General features: G+C 32.9%; 1 protein-coding gene and 1 pseudogene across 1 annotated transcript; both read left to right on the top strand.

Moving 5' to 3' along the window:
• Positions 1 to 1,297: 1,297 nt before the first annotated feature.
• LOC120131565 lies at positions 1,298 to 2,897 on the top strand (annotated as a pseudogene).
• Positions 2,898 to 15,099: 12,202 nt separating this feature from the next.
• LOC120131682 (3-epi-6-deoxocathasterone 23-monooxygenase CYP90D1-like) lies at positions 15,100 to 19,029 on the top strand. Its single transcript, XM_039148618.1, has 8 exons — positions 15,100 to 15,504; positions 15,649 to 15,973; positions 16,465 to 16,614; positions 16,710 to 16,958; positions 17,832 to 17,921; positions 17,996 to 18,181; positions 18,329 to 18,453; positions 18,741 to 19,029. The coding sequence occupies exons 1-8, from the start codon at positions 15,284 to 15,286 to the stop codon at positions 18,829 to 18,831; spliced, it is 1,437 nt and encodes a 478-aa protein (XP_039004549.1). The 5' UTR covers positions 15,100 to 15,283; the 3' UTR covers positions 18,832 to 19,029.
• The last annotated feature ends 267 nt before the right edge of the window (positions 19,030 to 19,296 follow it).

Here is a 19,296-nt window from a genome sequence, read left to right as displayed (position 1 = left end):
GCCGATGCACAACTTCATCGACCCATCTTTCTTCTTAACGAATAGGATCGGTGCTCCCTAAGAGAGATACTCAGTCGGATGAAACCCTTCTATTATAAACGGGCTGTGGGATTTGGTGAATTTGATGTAATGGGTAAAGGCTAAAAGGGTCGATTGGGTTTTGAAGATGGGTTGAACGATATGTAATCAGGTTGGGTCAGCTTTGAAAATGGACTGTAATTAAAACAATGGACTTTTATTTTGGAATTAAACTCTATTACTATGGTTTAAAAAAATTAGGCTTGAAATTCTACTCGAATGAACCCAATTAAGCAAAAACACTCCATCAAATGCCCCCAATGTCATCTGAATTAATTTGTCATTCGTGCATAAGCATCTTCGAATTGGTCTTCAATCACTCTCAATTCGATTTGAATTATCAAGACAAAATTAGATATTACACTACCCATTAAAATGCTTGGATTTAGTTCAAATATTATGTCCTTTCAGTAATTTTAACGCAATGGACACTTGGCCGTTGGCAGTATCTCCTATCTAAGTTCGTAGTACTATGAAGTTTAGATTCTCCGGTCTAATTTTAGTATTTTTTTTTCTTCTGTTTTTTAAAACTTTATCTTTTGGCATAGTGAATCGGGGTTTGGTGGCACTTCAGCATATCGGGGTCCAATGTGGTACTCATCGAGCAGCAGGGATTATGATGGTGCTGAACCGCCTAAGAAGTTGGATTTGGATGGGTTGACCCCCTTTCAAGAAGAATTTCTATATTGAATCACCATCAGTGGGGGCAATGTCAGATGTGGAGGTCGAGGAGTATCGGCAGCGAAGGGAAATTACAGTTGAAGGTCGTGATGTTCCAAAGCCTGTGAGTAGTTTTTGTGACGTGGGGTTTCCAGATAATTTTGTTGGTTATTTTAACAATCCAAGCTTATTTATCATTAATTACCGATTCTCTTTTTCTTTTTGTTTGTCTTTTTTTTTTGGTCTATCTGCAGAAAGTGAAGCTCAGGACTTGTTTTATGACCTATTGTTTTAAGGGTGTGATATTTATTTTGTGCATATTAGATGGTAGGGGATTTTATTTGGTCATTGCTCTGGACTCCGAGATTTAATTGATAGATATTTGATGTTTTTCACATTGTTGCTATAAAAGGAGTTTGTATAATTTTCTAAAAGTACAATTGAACTTTTTATCCAGTTGTAAAGCTGTTATATATTTGATGCTATTTCTGCTGCTATATCATGATCTGTTAACCACTCTGAAGAGTGAGTTCATAAAATGATTTGGGTATCTCAATTCATGGATGGCAGCAGAATTTAGATTTTCATGGATACCAAGAAAGGTTGTGACCAAATTACAAGGCAACTTCGCATGGACGGTTGGCCTACTCTCTCTCAATTCATGGAGATAAAAGTCAGGCAGAAAGGGATTGGGTTCTTCCAGAGTTTAAAGCTGGCAAGAGCCCTATAATGACTGCAACAGATGTTGCTGCTCGAGGTTTAGGTACACATATTCCTTCAGTCTCTGTTTTGTTGTTCTTTCGCAAGTACACTGCATTTTTCTTGTAATGGATTAGAATTTGTGCCTATTTGTCTTCTTTATGAGATTTGCCCGGGTTATTGTTGTTATCATCATTTTCTCTTAAGTTTTCACATAATTTTAGTTATATATTCAATTTACCAGAAACTTCCTTTTTGTTAGTGTTCCTTATTCCCATCTTCGTATTGTTAGATATTCGATTGCTGTTTCCTTCCTAAGCATTTTGTCAAAATATGTATTACATGGCAGGCCCATTTGAATTTGCTTTTTCTCTGTATATTTATATTTTATTGAATATTTTTTAAAAGAAAAATCACTTGAACCTTGCACTTGATTTGCTGCCAGCAGAATGATTTTTTATTTAGTTGTATGAAACACCACCTGTTAGAATTGTTTTTCCTCATTATTGCTGCTTAAGTATTACTCAAAGGTCTTATTACCATATCCGTGCCTTCTTTTTTATGTTAATAAGGCATTACTTTAGCCATTCATGCTCATTATTATTATTATGGTTAAACATTTACGGGCATTACTGTTGAAGCAATGATAGATCTGGTCAAATATTCATCCATCCGTTCGTCTTATAATGAATGTATGGTATGCGTATGTTGTATCCTGGTTTTGCGAAGCATACAAATATAGCTTTCACAATCTAGGGCTAGACTTCTTAACTACTTGACTATTATGATGATAATTGTGGATTTCCCTAGGTTCCTTTCTATGTTGGTGGCCAACATTAATATTTTTGCATGCTACTCCATAATCCAAATTTTCTGGCTAGTACTAGTGGTTTTGGTTCCTTCTGCAATATATAATGTGGCGTGGTAGTTTGTAGTAATTCAGCTATCCTAATGGTGGTGATGTTTTGAATGGCAACCAACACTTCCGGAAAGGGGATTGTCAACTCTGTTGGCCTTTCATATCTGGATTACTTATTAGAAGATTTGGTTGTTGGCAGATGTGAAAGATGTGAGATATGTAATCAATTATGACTTCCCGGGATCCCTTGAGGATTATGTCCATTGTATTGGTCGAACAGGGAGGGCAGGGGCAAAAGGAACTGCCTATACTTTCTTTACAGCTGCAAACGCCATATTTGCCGAATAACTTGTTGCCATACTTGAGGAAGCTGGACTGAAGGTCAGTTCTCAATGGCGGCAATGGGACGTGGTGCACCTCCTCCACTGTCAGGTTAGTTTACTATAGTTCTTTTGAAAATGCATATACATCGACACAATACCGCAAGCGGCAAACTCAATGAGATGAAGTTTGAGTTCACTCGGTAGCTTTTGATGAATCAGGTCATGGTGGTTTTCAATACCGAGGTAAGGGATATAGTGGCAGTCGGCCGTTGAGCTGATTAACAGAAATATCCCCATTTCCTTGAGTGGTAAAATTATAAATAGTGTGAGCACAGTATAGGCATACATTGTTTGACCGTCACTACCAGCAGGACCTGTACATGGAGAACTTTTAAATTGACATTGTATTGTATGTGCTATCTGATGAAAGTCCAATTCTCCCCATTAAGCGATGAACTCAACTCGTGAATGGGAAGAAGAAAAAGAGTTGCATTTTCCCACCTCGTTCCAAAGCTTAAGTTGTTTTGATCATGTGATCTTACCACAATTTCCTGTTATATTTAAAATTCTGTGTTCTCATTTTCAAATTACGAGAATACAAGTGTAAAAAACACATACATTTTTCTCTTCTCGGATTTTTATATATTTGATATTTAGTTTGAATACGCATGTCATTGTATGTGGGAGTACGAGTGGATGAATTAGCTTACAAATAAGCTTTTTTAATTAAATAATATTTATTATTAAATCAAATATTTATTATTAGGTTTAAGGTTACTTTTGTTCCTATAGTAGATCTAGTTTTTCATTTTTCGTCTCTATCTTATTTTCACATTAATTTAACTTTCGGAGTTGTTTAATTGTATCATTCTATACATTTATCGTAACTTAAAACTCTAGATTATAAATAATAAGTTTATGGTTTATGGTTTAGAGGTAATGGAGCTGTGGTTTAGGGTTTATATTTTAGGATTTTAAGTTAATGACAGGGTATAAAATGATACAATTGAGGGTTAAATTAATACGAAAATAATATATGGGCGAAAGTAATAAATTGGATCTATTATAAGGTAAAAATTACCTTTTTATCTTTATATTATGTAAAAATATATGGATAGATGTTGATATGGTCATATTACTTCAAAATTAAAATTAGAATTAAAAAAAAGGATTTCTCTAACATTGAATTTATTAAGCTATTTTTATTTTCGTTTGTAAAGCGATCGGACCGCAAAATTTAATGTATTCGTATTATGCTGCTGTGAACTCCCTAATACAGATTCGTTTGCTTGGGTATTTATTTAGGAACCCTTTAAATCAAGGTTCATTATGTGATTGATGATTGTAATTTATCCATTTTTTTTCTGTTTCAAAAAATATAATATATAATCATTTTTATTTTTATTTAATTAAGATATAATTTAAATATCGTTAACAATAGTTAAATATATTATAATATAATCACACATTTATTTTTAGTTATCACATTTTAATTAAATGAAAATAAAAACGAACACATTATTTTCTTTTAAAATTAATAAATATATATATATATATAACACAAACATATATCATTCATGTACTTCACCTTTAAACTAAATCAATTTGATGCCCAAGTCTACAGCCATATGCATAGTGATCGAAGAACTGAACAAGTGTGGTTTTCTAAATCTAGTTTAAGCGAAGGGACGAGGTTAGAAACACTTGCACTCATTTCTAAACCCATTATTCTTTTGTACTTCGAAACACTTTCTTTTCCCCAAACCCATCATCTTCTGCGACTGTTGTCTTTTGAGAAGGGCCGAGGTTTGAAATTTGATTCTTTTTTTATTGCAAAAAGACAGCAGTTCAACTTAATCAATTTCAATGGCAACAAAAGGAAAAGGATCTGGGTTTAAACATCATCAGGTGCGAATGGGTCTGCCACTACCTCAGCTTCTAAAGCAGTCGTTTCCATGGCGTTACAAGTTTCTTTGTTCTCTTCTTTGGGCTACAACTTTACTGTTTGAGGTCATTTCACTATTTGAATTTGTTTAATGCCTGGGAGTTTTTTTTTCATTTGGTTTGAATTTTGATTTCTGTGCTAGTTGAGTGTATTGCATGATTCTGCGTTTGATGGGTAAATGTTGTTAGGAATAAGTTTATGGCTTAATTTAAGAGGTTTATACGTTTGAGCATTTTTGGAGAGATGACATTCATTGACTATAATTCAGTTTGAGATTCAATGAAATACACATGCTCTGTTGAATATGAAACTCTTTTATTGGTTTGGTTGCTAATTATTGCACTTGATTGTTACACTTCATGCGCAACAACAATGATAAAATTTCAATGAGGGATGAACAAAACTTTCTAAAGGTTGGCAATTTAAATAAAGAAGATAAAATTGCAAGCATCCAGAATCATGTATGTGAATTTTGGCGAGCCTTCTGCATGGCACTAATAGATGATTTAAAATCAGCAAAACAACACAAAAGAAAAGTAGGTGGGGTAGTTTAACATTAGGTTGCATTACAAGAAACGTTTTCATTGTGAAATATCTAAATATGATAGATCCTCTGATTAACATTCTTCTTTGTTTCTTCAAATAACTTTGGAGAATGCGTGATCTTTTTTGACTTCTTTAATTTTTATATATAGTCAACTATGTCAAACTTTATTATTTATTTATCCTTTGTTCTTGGACCATCTGTTGCCTCGAGTGTCAATAACAAATGCACTGCATGACACCTAAGTGCTTGTGTTGAAAACTGACACTAGGCTGAGTTTGCTGAAGGTAGTCTACGGTTTGCTCCTCCATCAATGGTTTGGGCATGTCTCAGCATTCCAAGTATGCCCTGGTTCTTAATTAACTCCTCTGTTTAGATATTCGACATACATTTATCTTGGAACATGTAGGCACCAACCTGGCAGAAAGTCTGTTAGTTCCATTGCCTGAAGATCAAAGTAAGCTTGTTGTTTTTATTGAACTATATCCCTGTAGCAGTGTAGCATGTGAGACGGTGTCCTTGCTTTTTGAAAACTTCTTTTAGGTGTAGACTTGGTGTAGTGTGTTCAGCAGTTGTACTTTGTATTGTGTGTCCCGTACCATATGGCTTTTTTCCTATCTTTCCACCACAACTTTCCTAGGCTTTGAGCCTGCAAAGTAGGATCGGTTAAGGTTTTGTTTCTCTGCATGTTAGGAAGGCAAGAGTTTATATTACAACCTTCAAGAAACCTTCAATTATGTTTGGAACATTAATTGGATATCATAATTTAAAATTGAAGTGTTCCTTCATTGTATATGTAAATTAAGCATATCATGATATTTGCCTATTGCAGGAAGAGCAAGAATAATAAGCTCTAATATGTTTTACGATTTAATTTCCCCAATTTTATGCGTAACTTGAGAATTATAATCTTTAAGTGATACCCTTACTCTTAATTATCGAAAGGTTCTTTGCTTGGTACCAAGTAAATTGGAAAGTATACTGTTTGTTGCTAATAGCTGTCACCATAATCAGACCTGAAGATCTTACCTAGGTTTAGAAAATAATGCGACTTTTGAGAGTATGCATTTGCTGAATATGAATGGTAGCCACATAAGTTGAGATGTCCATATTGAGTCTTAAAGATGTATTGCGGAGTTGATCCAACATATTATAGTAAAATACAGTCTATGTACCTTCAGTGATATGGATGAATGTCATATAAGAGATAGAATCTGGATGATCTAAACGTTTTTATGTTATGTAGTTGCACTCTTGTGAGGATTCTAGAGGATACTGTTAAGACTTTGATTAGATGTTACCTACATTAACGGGACTCGGGTGTAAGTGTTGAATAGGTGTATGGGTATTTTCAATTTTTTGAGTTTTTCATGTATTTGGAGAGTCGTTGGAGGATCATATCTCTAGACTCATGTTCGAATAGGTGTTCAACTTGGATATTTTAAGCAAAATGAAAAGTTGGAGCAAAATATGTTTGTTACTTTTAGTAGTTTCGCTATTTATTTTCTGCATCCTCAAACTTATTCTAAAGCAAATTCAAATGATAGGGCATATAATCATACTTGATTAAAATGTGAAGATCCACAATAGATTATCTTCTATCCTTGTAAATTTTAACATAATTATTTCTGATTAAAGTAGAATCATGATCCAAGAAAATTTATTTTCAAGTCTTCAAAACTGTTATTTGCAAGTTATTTCTTTTGAAAAAAGTAAAAAGAACAAGTATAAACTATGGATCCTTGTTTTATGCAAGTAGAAAAATAAAAAATCAAACGACCCTAAGAATGTTAATAATATATGAAAGATAATTAATCAAAAAAAATCTATGAAAGATAATTTTGTAGAATTTTCTTTTGTGAAAAGCTTGTTTCATGATCAGTTGTTGCTTTCTTTTAAGAGATTTAAATAAAGGCCAAGCTTCAGTGGCTTTTAACCAAACTATAAGAGCATTTTTAAAGTTATTTGTCTTTCATGTCATACATACGGGTCAATTACGTAGTGTCTTAGTTGGCTATAACATGTCATAGATATGGATGTGCATTGCATCTGTAAGCACCTTCTGTAATATAATTTCTTGTCAGATCTTCTTAGTAAAGGGAATACCAAGATTATTCTGCTAAGTCATAATTACTCATTATTAGCTAGGTACTGCTTTATTGGATAAATATATCGATGCTACCAGTCTAATAACATTTATGCGTTTCAATTTGTTCATGTTCTTTTATGTGAAGATGTGTTGTTAAAAAAATTCATCCGTGGTAACTAAGCTTTGGAAATTTGATGGCGATGAAACCACAAAGCTCTTGTAAAATGAATACTTTGTGCAACTTCGACTTCCTATCTTGTTAATATCATAACACAGCTCAGATAACAGTCATAATCCCTAGTGCTCAGGATTTGTTGTGTAGTTATTTATCTATTCTGCTATGTGTGGAAGAATGTTTCCGATGTCCATTTAGCACTTATGTCTTTCGGTTATATTTTAGCTCATGTAACAAGTAATTTACCACTTCACGTCTTTGTTGCTTCTCACCGATGGATTTTTCTCGACTTTATGCTGTAAAGCGATTCCAATTTTTATGCTAGATGTTTACAATTACTCATTTTTGTTAACATCACCATATTCTGTAATCATTCTGATAGTGGTTTTCTGTTGTGTTGAATTACTTTTGACACATGAAATGTTTTCTGCAAATAGTATATTGATTGGAGTCACCAGACAAATTCCCTGCTCTGCTGCTAGTAAAGTCATCCCATGATCGAAAGTTAGTGCTGTAAATCATGGACCCTTTAGTGCATGACCAGGTGATTGAGATTAATTTATCTTTTACTTGTTTAAGTGATCAACCATACCCTTTTATACCTTCACCTAGAATAGATATTATGATAACAAAAAGGAAAATAGTTTCTTTGGGAGTACAAATCATGAGTTGGCACATTCTGAAACTATGAATAATTCAGAGATATGAACAAGTAATGCATAAGAAGTTTAGGTACAGTCCTAACCCAAATTGTGTTCATTTGACGGAGTTAAACATTTTTAATAAAATTTCTGGAATTGGGCTTCCATTTTGGGGTTAGTGAATCTTTGCTGGCAATTCTCTTAAATGCATAATTACAGTTTCAAGCGCCAAGGATTATGGAGTGATTATCTCCATGTTCATCCTTGCTTGTGATGATGATGACATGTGAAATTATTCGCAATCTTTACCAGACTCACCCACCAACATAATGACTTCTTGAAAGATGTTGATTGATTTGATATGCACCATCAATGTTTTAGTGATAAGGTGCAAACTATGTTAGTTCATAAGTTAGTTAAGGGGAGATTACTGGTATAGTTGATTACTATGGTGTTCATATGGCAATTGCTTTTAAATAAAGGAGCTTGGCAGTCCCTAATCAGTAACGGAAATTACAACTAAACGAAGTGAACTGAGGTATTGCTGATTGGTAATAAAGGATGGCTCAGTGCATTATTTTGGGATTTTTTTTCAGTGTTGTGTTTTGATAATACAATAGTTAGTGATTGCTTTTTCTGGTAATAGAACTAGCTGCTTTGATAAACAACGAACTGACTTTTTCTTTTAACTACATATAAGTTGTTTAGTTGAGGATAACATCTTGATTGCTTTCTGTTTTTGAACTGTTATAATTAGTGATCTGTTAGGTTCTTTAATCATGGTTGGTTTTGATTTTTTCAGTGTTGGTATTCTGACAATAACCAATTATTAACGATAATTACCATTAGATGAAGTAGTTGTTAATGAGAAATAAACATTTTATATATTCTCTATATGCTGTTTGGTTAGTTGAGGTCTTGAGGAGGAGCACATCTTTGTTGCTTTTTTATGTCGGTCGGTAATAATTCGCATTAATCTTTCGCTTCTTTAATCGTGCTCTTTGGTTCTATTAACAGTTTCATGTACTATATTGTCTGAGAGAATCATATATTTGTTTTGTGGTCCACCCTCCCAAGTTATGACACCTGCTCTTTCCTTCTTCCTCCCCGCTCCCCATTTCCCTGGTCCCAACTTAGCTTTTACTACAAGTTTCTTTTTAAATTGTCAAACTTGTGATTGTTGGAGTTTCTAGGTTGTATCTGACAATGTAATTTTTTTTTGGAAACATGATTTGTTACATGTCCGGTAGGAATGTATGATTGTTGCAGCTTACCTTTTCTTGAGAAAAAAAGGAGAAAAAAGGGATACGAGCATAATAGAAGATGTTGCAAGAAATGCTAGCTGCACTTCCTGTTTCGGCTACAACTGTCAGTGCTCGTATGGTTATGGTGACCCTTGGAAGTTAGGGATGGCAAAAAAACCGAACCCGACGGAGAAAACCGAAAACCCGAATTAAACGGGTCGGGTTGGGGATGATAAACGGGGACGGGGACGGGGAAAACCCATTTATTTTAAACGGGGACGGGGACGGGTTTGGTAATCCCCGCCCCGATACCCGACCCGTAAATATTAAAAAAATATATATATATATATATATATAATATTAATAAATTTAATTTAAATAAAAAATATATTTAATTTAAATATATATATATACCCGGCCCGATTCTCAGCCCAATACCCGTTTAAATAATCGTTTGTGCTAAATGGGGATAACCGTTTCCCCGCGGTTTTCCCCGATTACCCGACGGAGATCCCCGTTTAAATCCCCGCGGTTTTTTAAACGGGGATGGGTACCGGTTTTTTAAACGGGGACGGGGACCAATACCCGGTCCAAACCGGCCGTTGCCATCCCTATTGGAAGTTGACGGCAACGTGGAGTTTTTAAGCATATGTTACCCAGATTTCGAGTTTTCTGGTTTCTTTCATTTGTTGGCTTGATGAAAACAGAAAGGAATTGCATCCTATTCTTGTGTACATTGTAGATACAGCTGTCTCCCTGTAAATTTCACACAAGGGAAATGTTGATGACATTATTGCCTTATTTTGGGAACCTTACTTGAATCTGCAATGAATAATTGGATTTTACTTTTTGAGTTTTGAGACTGCAGGCTTAGACCATCAGCTGGCTTCCACCACCAGGCTCAAGAATGGTATGTGTGATTGAAAGTGACTTGAAATTTTCAATTTAAAGGCCACTCTGAGCTGAAATAAACAAAGAATATAAATGTTTTGTAATATTCTTGGACTGAACCCTGCATGAGCCGTACTTGTAAAAGGAGCAGTGATTCATAAACCACCAATTTAAATTTGGAGTAAATTGTGGCCCCTTTCTGAACTTTACCCCAAATTTTATGGAGTAAAAAGCCTAGTGACCTGTTGTGAAATTTTCTCAAAAAATTATTATCAGCCTACCATGTCATTTATTGATGAGATTCTCCATGTAGTGATGGGAATCATCACCGTACACAAATAATTATTATTTTCTTCAGACATCAAGGCAATCAATAGGAGGTTCTTAGGCAACAATTCCAGTACCATATGGCAATGATATCTAATTAATGGGTTTCTAAAATTATTTTTGCAAGGAAGCCTCTTAATTCGTAATGATGGAAAAACTGTGTGAAAAAACTTTTAAAGAAAATAAATTAACAATTTTATTCTCCAATGAATATATGATATTTGGGGTTCTCAAAGGATATAGAAGGATTAAACAAATAGAAGCCCATAAGGGAAGATGGTTGGAAAACAATTGGATGCAATGATGATACGAATAATTTAGTAAGCAAGACACTTAATCATAAGGGTAAAATATACGAATGGTACCCGACTATGGATATTGTTTTATTAAGTCTCTCGACCAAAAGTTATAAAATAATCATTCACTATAGAGTTGTTTTGTTGAGTTTCTTAACTATTAAAAGTTATAAAATGGTCACCGACTATTCATTATGTTCTAAACTCGTCATTTTTCGTTAAAAAATTGATGGTATTCTAAACTGAACGTTAATATGTTAATTGTGACATGATAAAATATGATCTCAAAATCTCAAACGAGTATCATATTCATCATGTTAATGTCCAGCTTAGACAATCGCTAATTTTTTAACGAAAAAGGATGAGCTTGAAACCTAATAAATAGTCGGGTGACCATTTTGTAACTTTTAATAATCGAGTGACTTAATAAAATAATACCTATAGTCAAGTGACCATTTGTATACTTTACCCTAATCATAATTACTTTGGTTGTTTAAACCATCTAGCAAATGGCAGCCCATGTAGGTTTAATTAGGAAAAATAAAGACTGCAAGTGCGCCAGCATTGCGCGATCAAGAAGTAGGGGCCATATTCTATCAAAGGAAGATTTTCTTTCCAATAAAATTATACAGTCAAACATAAAATGGGTTTTTTTTAATTCCTTTCTACAAAGTGAAATGACCATTTTGCACTTGATCAATCCAGTGTGTTTCATGCTCTACTATTTTGACCACCCATACCTCTTTTGATTGGGAAAGAAGGTTTGGGATTTGGTTTTATTTATTAGATTTGAGAATTTTTTTTAAGTAAATTAATAAAGGGAGGGAGCCACTCCTACATGTCTAGGGATGAATTGAAAGAAAAGAGTGGGACAGTCATTTTCCTAAAAATCTTAAATATTTATATATTTTAATTTTTTTTATATTTTTAATTGAAATTTATTTTCATCTCTTAAAATTTTATAAATTTATCTTTCATAATATAAAACTATATATTCGTTCCAGAAAAAAAAATAAGAAAGTGATGGGCATGAAAGTAGGCCTAGGGTTTTAGTGTATAGATATGTATAAATATATAGAAAGAAGAAATCAAAAACCAAGACAAAGAGAAGAAAACCATAAGAAATATTCAAGAGGCTGCCCTGCAAATAAGGGGATGCCTCTCAACGGTCAATCATCCACTACTTTCTGTGGGCACTTCATTCTCCGAATTTAAATTTATCCAAGTGATTATCACCTCTAACAAAAAGTGTTTTTTCAAAAAAAAAAGTTATCTAAGTGATTAATAAATAATTATGTAAATCTTTTATTAATTGTTTGATTATCAAAGTCAAATATTATTAATTCCGAGAAGAAAGATTTATTTACGGACATTAGGTTAACCTTTACGGTTAATTAACTCATTAATGTATAACTATATACTAAAAGAGTAAATTGCATTGTACGTCCTCAAACTATGATCCTCCTTCCAAATTGGTCCTTAAACTTTTAAAAGTTTTAAATTCACCCTTAAACTATGATCATCATTCTAAATTGGTCCTTAAACTTTTGAACATTCCAAAATCATCCCCAAACTATGACCCTCATCCCAAATTAATCCCCAAAATTTTGAACATTCTAATAACCCTCCCCCAAATCATTCAAATATAGAATTAGGGTCATGGTTTGAGGATGAATTTAGAATATTTAAAAGTTTGGGGACTAATTTAGGATGAGAGTCATAGTTCATGGATGAAATTAGAATACTCAAAAGTTCAAGGACTACTTTAGAATAAAAGTCATATTTTGAGGCTGTATAGTGCAATTAACTCATATTAAAATTATGGCATGTCTTTGGTCACAATGATTTCGGGTGATGCTACTCATAATTGTAACCCAAATGGGCGCCATCTTGCAAATAAAACCATAAAGTCATTCTGGATATTATTGTATCTCCAACCTCTTTTCCCTTTTGATTTCCTTCTTTTGGGCAATGTCCCCTCACTTGCTATTATTATTATTATTTCAACTGACCCGTATGTTAATATATATATTTATGGAGTGACAAATCTAATTGATTTAGAAGCCTCTGGTTTAAAATGTATATTTCCCCTAAAATCTGGTTTATTTAATTAAATAAGTAGTACAACCTTACAGAAAGTGTTTCCTCTTAACGATCATCCACCGGACGATTACTAGTGTAAGTTCCTATCCTACGTCACATTCCGTGCGTTCTCTATGTACTTGGATTATAATATACATATAGTTTTCCTCGGTTTATTAAATGTAATGGTGTATTGTTTCTGTAGAACCTAAACCCTGGAATAATAAAGCATTTAAAAGTAAAATATACCTTTTTAACTCATATAATTAATTACCTCACCCTATGTTGTTTTTAGCTACTCTAACAAAGCATCACACATGGAAACCTTATCTCTAAAACCAACAATTTAAATGCTTTTTAAAATGGTGTACCATTAGACCCGCTTCAGATACGAAGTTATTAAAGATTTAGACGAGGCATGTTCATGTTTCTTAAGTATTTTTGTTTAGATGCAATCTTAATCCATATTAATTTAATAGGCGGGAACTACTTGCCTTATGTAAAACTAAAAAGTTTATTAGACTTAAACAAATAAATAGTTTAGATTTAATTTTATTTTATAACCCATAAATAAATATTTTTTTAACTCTCAGTAAAACAATACATTTTTTACCCCAATAAAAAATATCAAATCCTAAATCCCAAAATTTCAAATTCTAAAACACATACCACAAATCATAGACCCTAAATCTTAAACTCCAATCACTAAACCCTAAACCACAAACCCCATATCATAAACCATAAACCTAAACGTTTGAATCTTAAACTCTAAATTATAAACCCTAATCCTAAAGGGGGGAAATATTGTTTTACCGTGAGAAAGAAATATTTATTTATGGGCTATAAATTTTAATTAAATTTAAGTCGTTTATTTATTTAAATCTAATGATTATAAATTGACGTAAAACTTATTAGTTTTACATGGTGTATGTAGATCCTAAACCTTAATTTAAATATGTCAAATTAAATATTTATTAACTTTTTTTTATAAAAAGAGAGTTTTATTAAAAAGAGAAAATATTTTAAATTACAATGAATATTTATAACTATAAACATAAACTAAACATATAATTAGGATATTTTTCTATAACCTCTAACATAAAAACTAACCACCTTGGGATTCATGAATTTTAGCTTGTAAGGCCAAGTTTGAATCCCACCATAGTCACTCTTTGTGGACAATCTGTAAATTCCTATGTAAATCCCAATTGGGTCTTAGGTATGCCCTGACCCTTGACTGGGAAAGCCACCCCTGACCTAAACTTTTTGTAACAAAAAAAAACTTACCACTTAAGATCACACAAGGACCATACAAGATAAAAAAAATTACAAACCTAACCAAAAAACTCAAACAAAATATAAATACAAATAGATCTAAATGCATTGACAAGCGAATCATAAAAAGGGATAAAACTATTAAAAGATCACTGAAAAAACCATAAATCAGAGTCGAGCGACGTTAAAAACTATCCACAAACACAAATCAAGTATTTAATTCCAAACTGAGTGTCCAAAGTGGGAAAGATCAACATGATAACAAATAAATGTCATATTAATTAGTTATTGCAATGTATAATCCAACCCTGAGAAAGAAAAACTAAAATAATAATAAAAGACTAAAAACATGACATAAAAACATAGAAAACGTGCCATTAAAACAGAGAAAAGTATCATAAAGACAATATTATTTAATAAAAAAGATGTGATATAAAATTAAAGAAAAAAAGAAATATCAACTATGTCAATCAGCATAAAAACCGCTGTCAATGTCACATCATATCAACAAAAAATAAGAAGAAGAAGAAAAAGAGAGATAAACGACCTTAGAGTTTTCAAAAGATAGGCGGCTAGAGTTTAATTAATTACCTTTAAAATTAAATGATCTAGTTTTTTCATTGTCTAATTTTATTCATCCATAATTATTGGCCAATCCATATGTAGTTTTGTTTATTTTAAAATCTAAATCTTTTTAGATTATTTATTTATTTTATTGATAATATTCAATCTAAATTTTAATTGTGCTCGTCATATTCAAAAAATTTATATTATCAATATATATTTTCATTAAAAAATATTTTTAATATGTCACTCATAATAATCTAATCGAACTTTACCCTTCTCAATATTATAATATTTAACATTCTCGGTGGAGTACATTCATATCATCTCTTATTGGTTTTAATATCAATTTCTCGGATTCATGTATAGTTCCAATACTCATTCTCTTTCTTTTGCATTTTTTTTTCATCTACACGCGTGCACTGCATATATTTCATCAAAACATAAAGGAAAGAAAAGAGAGAGAAATTTTCACTATGATTAAGGGTATTTAAGAAGCGAGAAAGATAGAGAGAGAGAGGGCAAGCGTACGTGCGGGAAGGAAAGTAAGATAGGAGAAAAGAAAAAGAAAGAAAGAAAGAATCAGCAATCATGGAGATGATCAGTTCATTGATGTTCGTTATTGTGTTTATGACAACACTTGTGTTTTCCATCATATTTCTTCATTCCAAAACCAAAAGTCTGAGATCCAAAACCTCATGCCAGCTTCCTCTAGGAACCGTCGGCTGGCCTTTCCTCGGTGAAACCATCGATTTCATTTCATGTGCTTACTCCGACCGCCCCGAGAGCTTCACGGACCGTCGCCGCCGCATGTAAACATCCTTACTATATGTTTGTCGCTTCCATGAATATCTTGCTAAACATGTTAGGGTTTTTGTTTTCATTCAATATGAAGATACTGGTCGTGTTTTATATTTATGAAGGTGAGACACTACTGATTTGTGTTGTTTTTTTAGGTATGGGAAAGTTTTCAAATCACACATATTTGGGACCCCAACTATAGTTTCAACCGATGCAGAAGTGAGTCGGTTCGTTCTACAAAGTGATTCAAAGGCTTTCGTGCCGTTCTATCCGAAATCCTTGACCGAGTTGATGGGCAAATCCTCCATTCTTCTGATCAATGGGAGCTTACAAAGGAAAATCCATGGTCTCATAGGATCATTCTTCAAGTCTCCACATCTCAAACATCAGATCACTCGAGACATGCAAAGTTATGTCCAGCAAGCGATGGATCAATGGAGAGATGATCAACCCATTTTCATTCAAGATGAAACCAAAACTGTTAGTGCCTTTTAGTTCCTCTCTTTTAGTGAAATTATTCTGCATAAATATTCCTTTTTCATTTAAGTTTGCTCCCTGCCATTTGTTTCCCTTCAAAGTTGTGTAGGATAACATTTTTTCTTGATAAGAGTTCCTACACAGACACAGCAAAAAGCAAAATATCCCATATCTCTTATATCTATATCTGGCTTCTTGATCTTAATTTCATATGCAGCAGACACAGACAAAAGTAAAACACGTGCACACAAACATTTCCATTTCACTCTTAATTTCTCGGATTCTTTCTTTCGTGAAAGGAATCATTGAAGATTGAATATTTTTGTTTCCGCTGGAAGGTGAAAGCAACCCAGTTTAAGATCACGGGGTTCGCAATAATTTTGCATGAATCATGTTGTCTGGGAATTTTGCTTCATAATGATTATGTGCCTTTACTTGTAGTCGATCCTTTTGAAAAGTTAAAGATGAAAATACCCTTCTTTTTTCGTCTCTAGATCGCTTTTCAAGTACTAGTCAAGGCATTGATTAGCTTGAACCCAGGTGAAGAAATGGAAGTTCTTAAGAAACAGTTCCAAGAATTCATATCAGGCCTTATGTCCTTACCTGTAAAAGTACCTGGAACTCAACTTTATCGATCTTTGCAGGCAAGTTACATTATTATATACAAAAATGCTTATGGTGGGGACTGGTGTGTCTGAAAAAAAAAGGCAAAACGGCGTTGAAATTGTGTCTATTTCAGGCAAAGAAGAGAATGGTTAAGATTGTACACAAAATCATCCAATCTAGAAGGAATTCAAGCACGAGTGCAGTGGCTCCACGAGATGTGGTCGATGTTTTGCTCAAGGACGCCAGTGAACTGTTAACGGATGATCTGATAGCCGGTAACATGATCGATATGATGATCCCCGGCGAAGATTCTGTGCCTGTTTTAATGACTCTTGCTATCAAATACCTCTCGGATTGTCCCGCTGCGTTACATCAATTGACGGTACGCGATTTTAATTTCAAAAACCGGTTTTAAATCGGGTTTAAGTTTTCATGACAGGTATCGAATACCAAACTTTATATTATATTAATATCAACGACATTTATCATGTCATTTCTTTTCCACTGAGAAAAAAATGAGTGGCAATCACCATTTCTTCGACACATGGACATACTATGTTGCTTTGATTGACTCGGCGTCAACAAATTACTGTCTTAATTCCTGAACAAAGACTCCATACTAGTACTTTTCTTAGTGGTACAGTAAGTTTTGAGAATATTTTTTTTCACTAATTTCAACTCTTTCTCATAGTGATTTGTCCATCTAGGCACAACTGGCAGGCTTGTTTTTTTGGTAAAAAAAATATTAAGGTTTTGTCCACACTAGACATATATAGTTTCTTTATGACAGCAGCATTACCCTTTCTAATCGATTTTACTTAAGACTTCCGTTCATTATTTTCAGCTAAAAAATATTTAAATTTTATATTTTCATGAAATACGTACGTTCATTATAAATTTATTTAATTTTATATTTTCATTATAATTTAAATCGATATAATTTATTTATTATAATATTAGAAAAATTAAAGTATATTTTGAACTAATAATATAATGTATAAAATGATCATTTATGTTGTAAAAAAAATTACAATAATTTTAAACGATAAGGTCTTGAATAAAATAATAGGAACACTTTTTAAAAATATTTTTCATTATACTTTTTAAAAGTATTGTTAAACTAATCCTTACATGATTCCAACTAGGAGGTCTAGAAAATAATAACTAACTTTTGTATTGAATTTACTTTTATAATTAATTATAATTGTGAGCACACATAATTATAATTTAACATTTTGTTATGAACATTTCTTAGGAGGAGAACTTGAAGTTGAAAAGGTTCAAAGATCAAAATGGGGAGTCATTGATTTGGAGTGATTACTTATCATTACCTTTTACACAAAGTGTAAGCAATTCAACCAATGAACGAGGGTTATACGTTGCTTTTAATAAATAATTAATCCGTGTTGTATTAAACAGGTTATCACAGAGACTTTAAGGATGGGAAACGTAATAACAGGGGTGATGAGAAAGGCCATGAAAGACGTGGAGATAAAAGGGTATCTGATACCAAAAGGCTGGTGCTTTTTTGCTTATTTTAGATCAGTCCATCTCGATGAAAATCACTACGATTGGCCTTATCACTTTAATCCATGGAGATGGCAAGTAAGATGCACACACTTTGTAATAATTATTATTCATAAATAATTTAAATATTATTATCCATTAATCAGTTTTTATTGTTCTAACCCTAATGTTTTGCTTTTCTAGCATTAGACTAATAGACATATGGGGACTGATCATCATTTGCAGGAGAAAGACATAATTAGCAGTTATAACTTCACTCCATTTGGTGGTGGACAAAGGCTGTGCCCCGGACTTGATTTGGCCAGGCTTGAAGCTTCCATTTTCCTACACCATTTTGTCACTAATTTCAGGTACTCTCCGTTTTCGTATTTATTTGGTCAAAATTGCATTGAGCACATCAAAATGGTATTAACCAATCAAATCAGCTCAATATACAAGAAAGATGCTACATGTAATAGACATGCATTTTAACACCTTAGTAGCTAGGGTGGGCCTGTGAATAATTTAACACAGGCAGGAAGGGTCTTGGAGTCATTACCCTGCCTGTATTTAATTCGAACCTTAATTTATAATCATCTTATGATTCCAATTTTTATTTGGTTTTTAATAATCTGAATTTAACAAAAAAAATGTTCAGATGGGTGGCGGAAGAAGACACGATAATCAACTTTCCGACAGTAAGAATGAAGAAGAGGATGCCGGTTTGGGTGAAACCAAGGGTAGATTAGACCGATCCATCCTCGTTAACCTCAACATCAGCTTTTGGCTAAAGCAATAATTAAAACTTAATCCAACAACAAATATTCAAAAGCAAAACCTAGTCAATAAAGGCTACAGTCCACACGTGTGGGGAGGGAGCTTTTTGACAAAGTCTATGTATGTTTTTGTCTTCTTTTTATAGAACAATATTCCAGATTTTTAGACTTAACAAGTCCTGCTCCATGTAATTGTATATTCCAAAAACAAATTTGGGACCCCCTTCAATTTTGCATCAATTCCCTAATTATCCCTATTGTTTTTTCCCTTGTTGTCCCATATAATTTTAAATTCATTCACAATTTATATTATAATAGTTATCTTTTTGTAATTTGATAAAAGATTAATAATTCATTTTAATATAAAAACATTGAAAATAAAAATTCTCTGTAATATTAAATGTTAATCACGTGAATTATATCTACAAATTAACATCA

This window comes from Hibiscus syriacus, unplaced genomic scaffold, assembly GCF_006381635.1.
Source record: "Hibiscus syriacus cultivar Baekdansim isolate YM2019G1 unplaced genomic scaffold, ASM638163v2 tig00110556_pilon, whole genome shotgun sequence".
Lineage (NCBI taxonomy): Eukaryota > Viridiplantae > Streptophyta > Magnoliopsida > Malvales > Malvaceae > Hibiscus > Hibiscus syriacus.
This window is presented reverse-complemented; position numbering and strand designations above follow the sequence as displayed.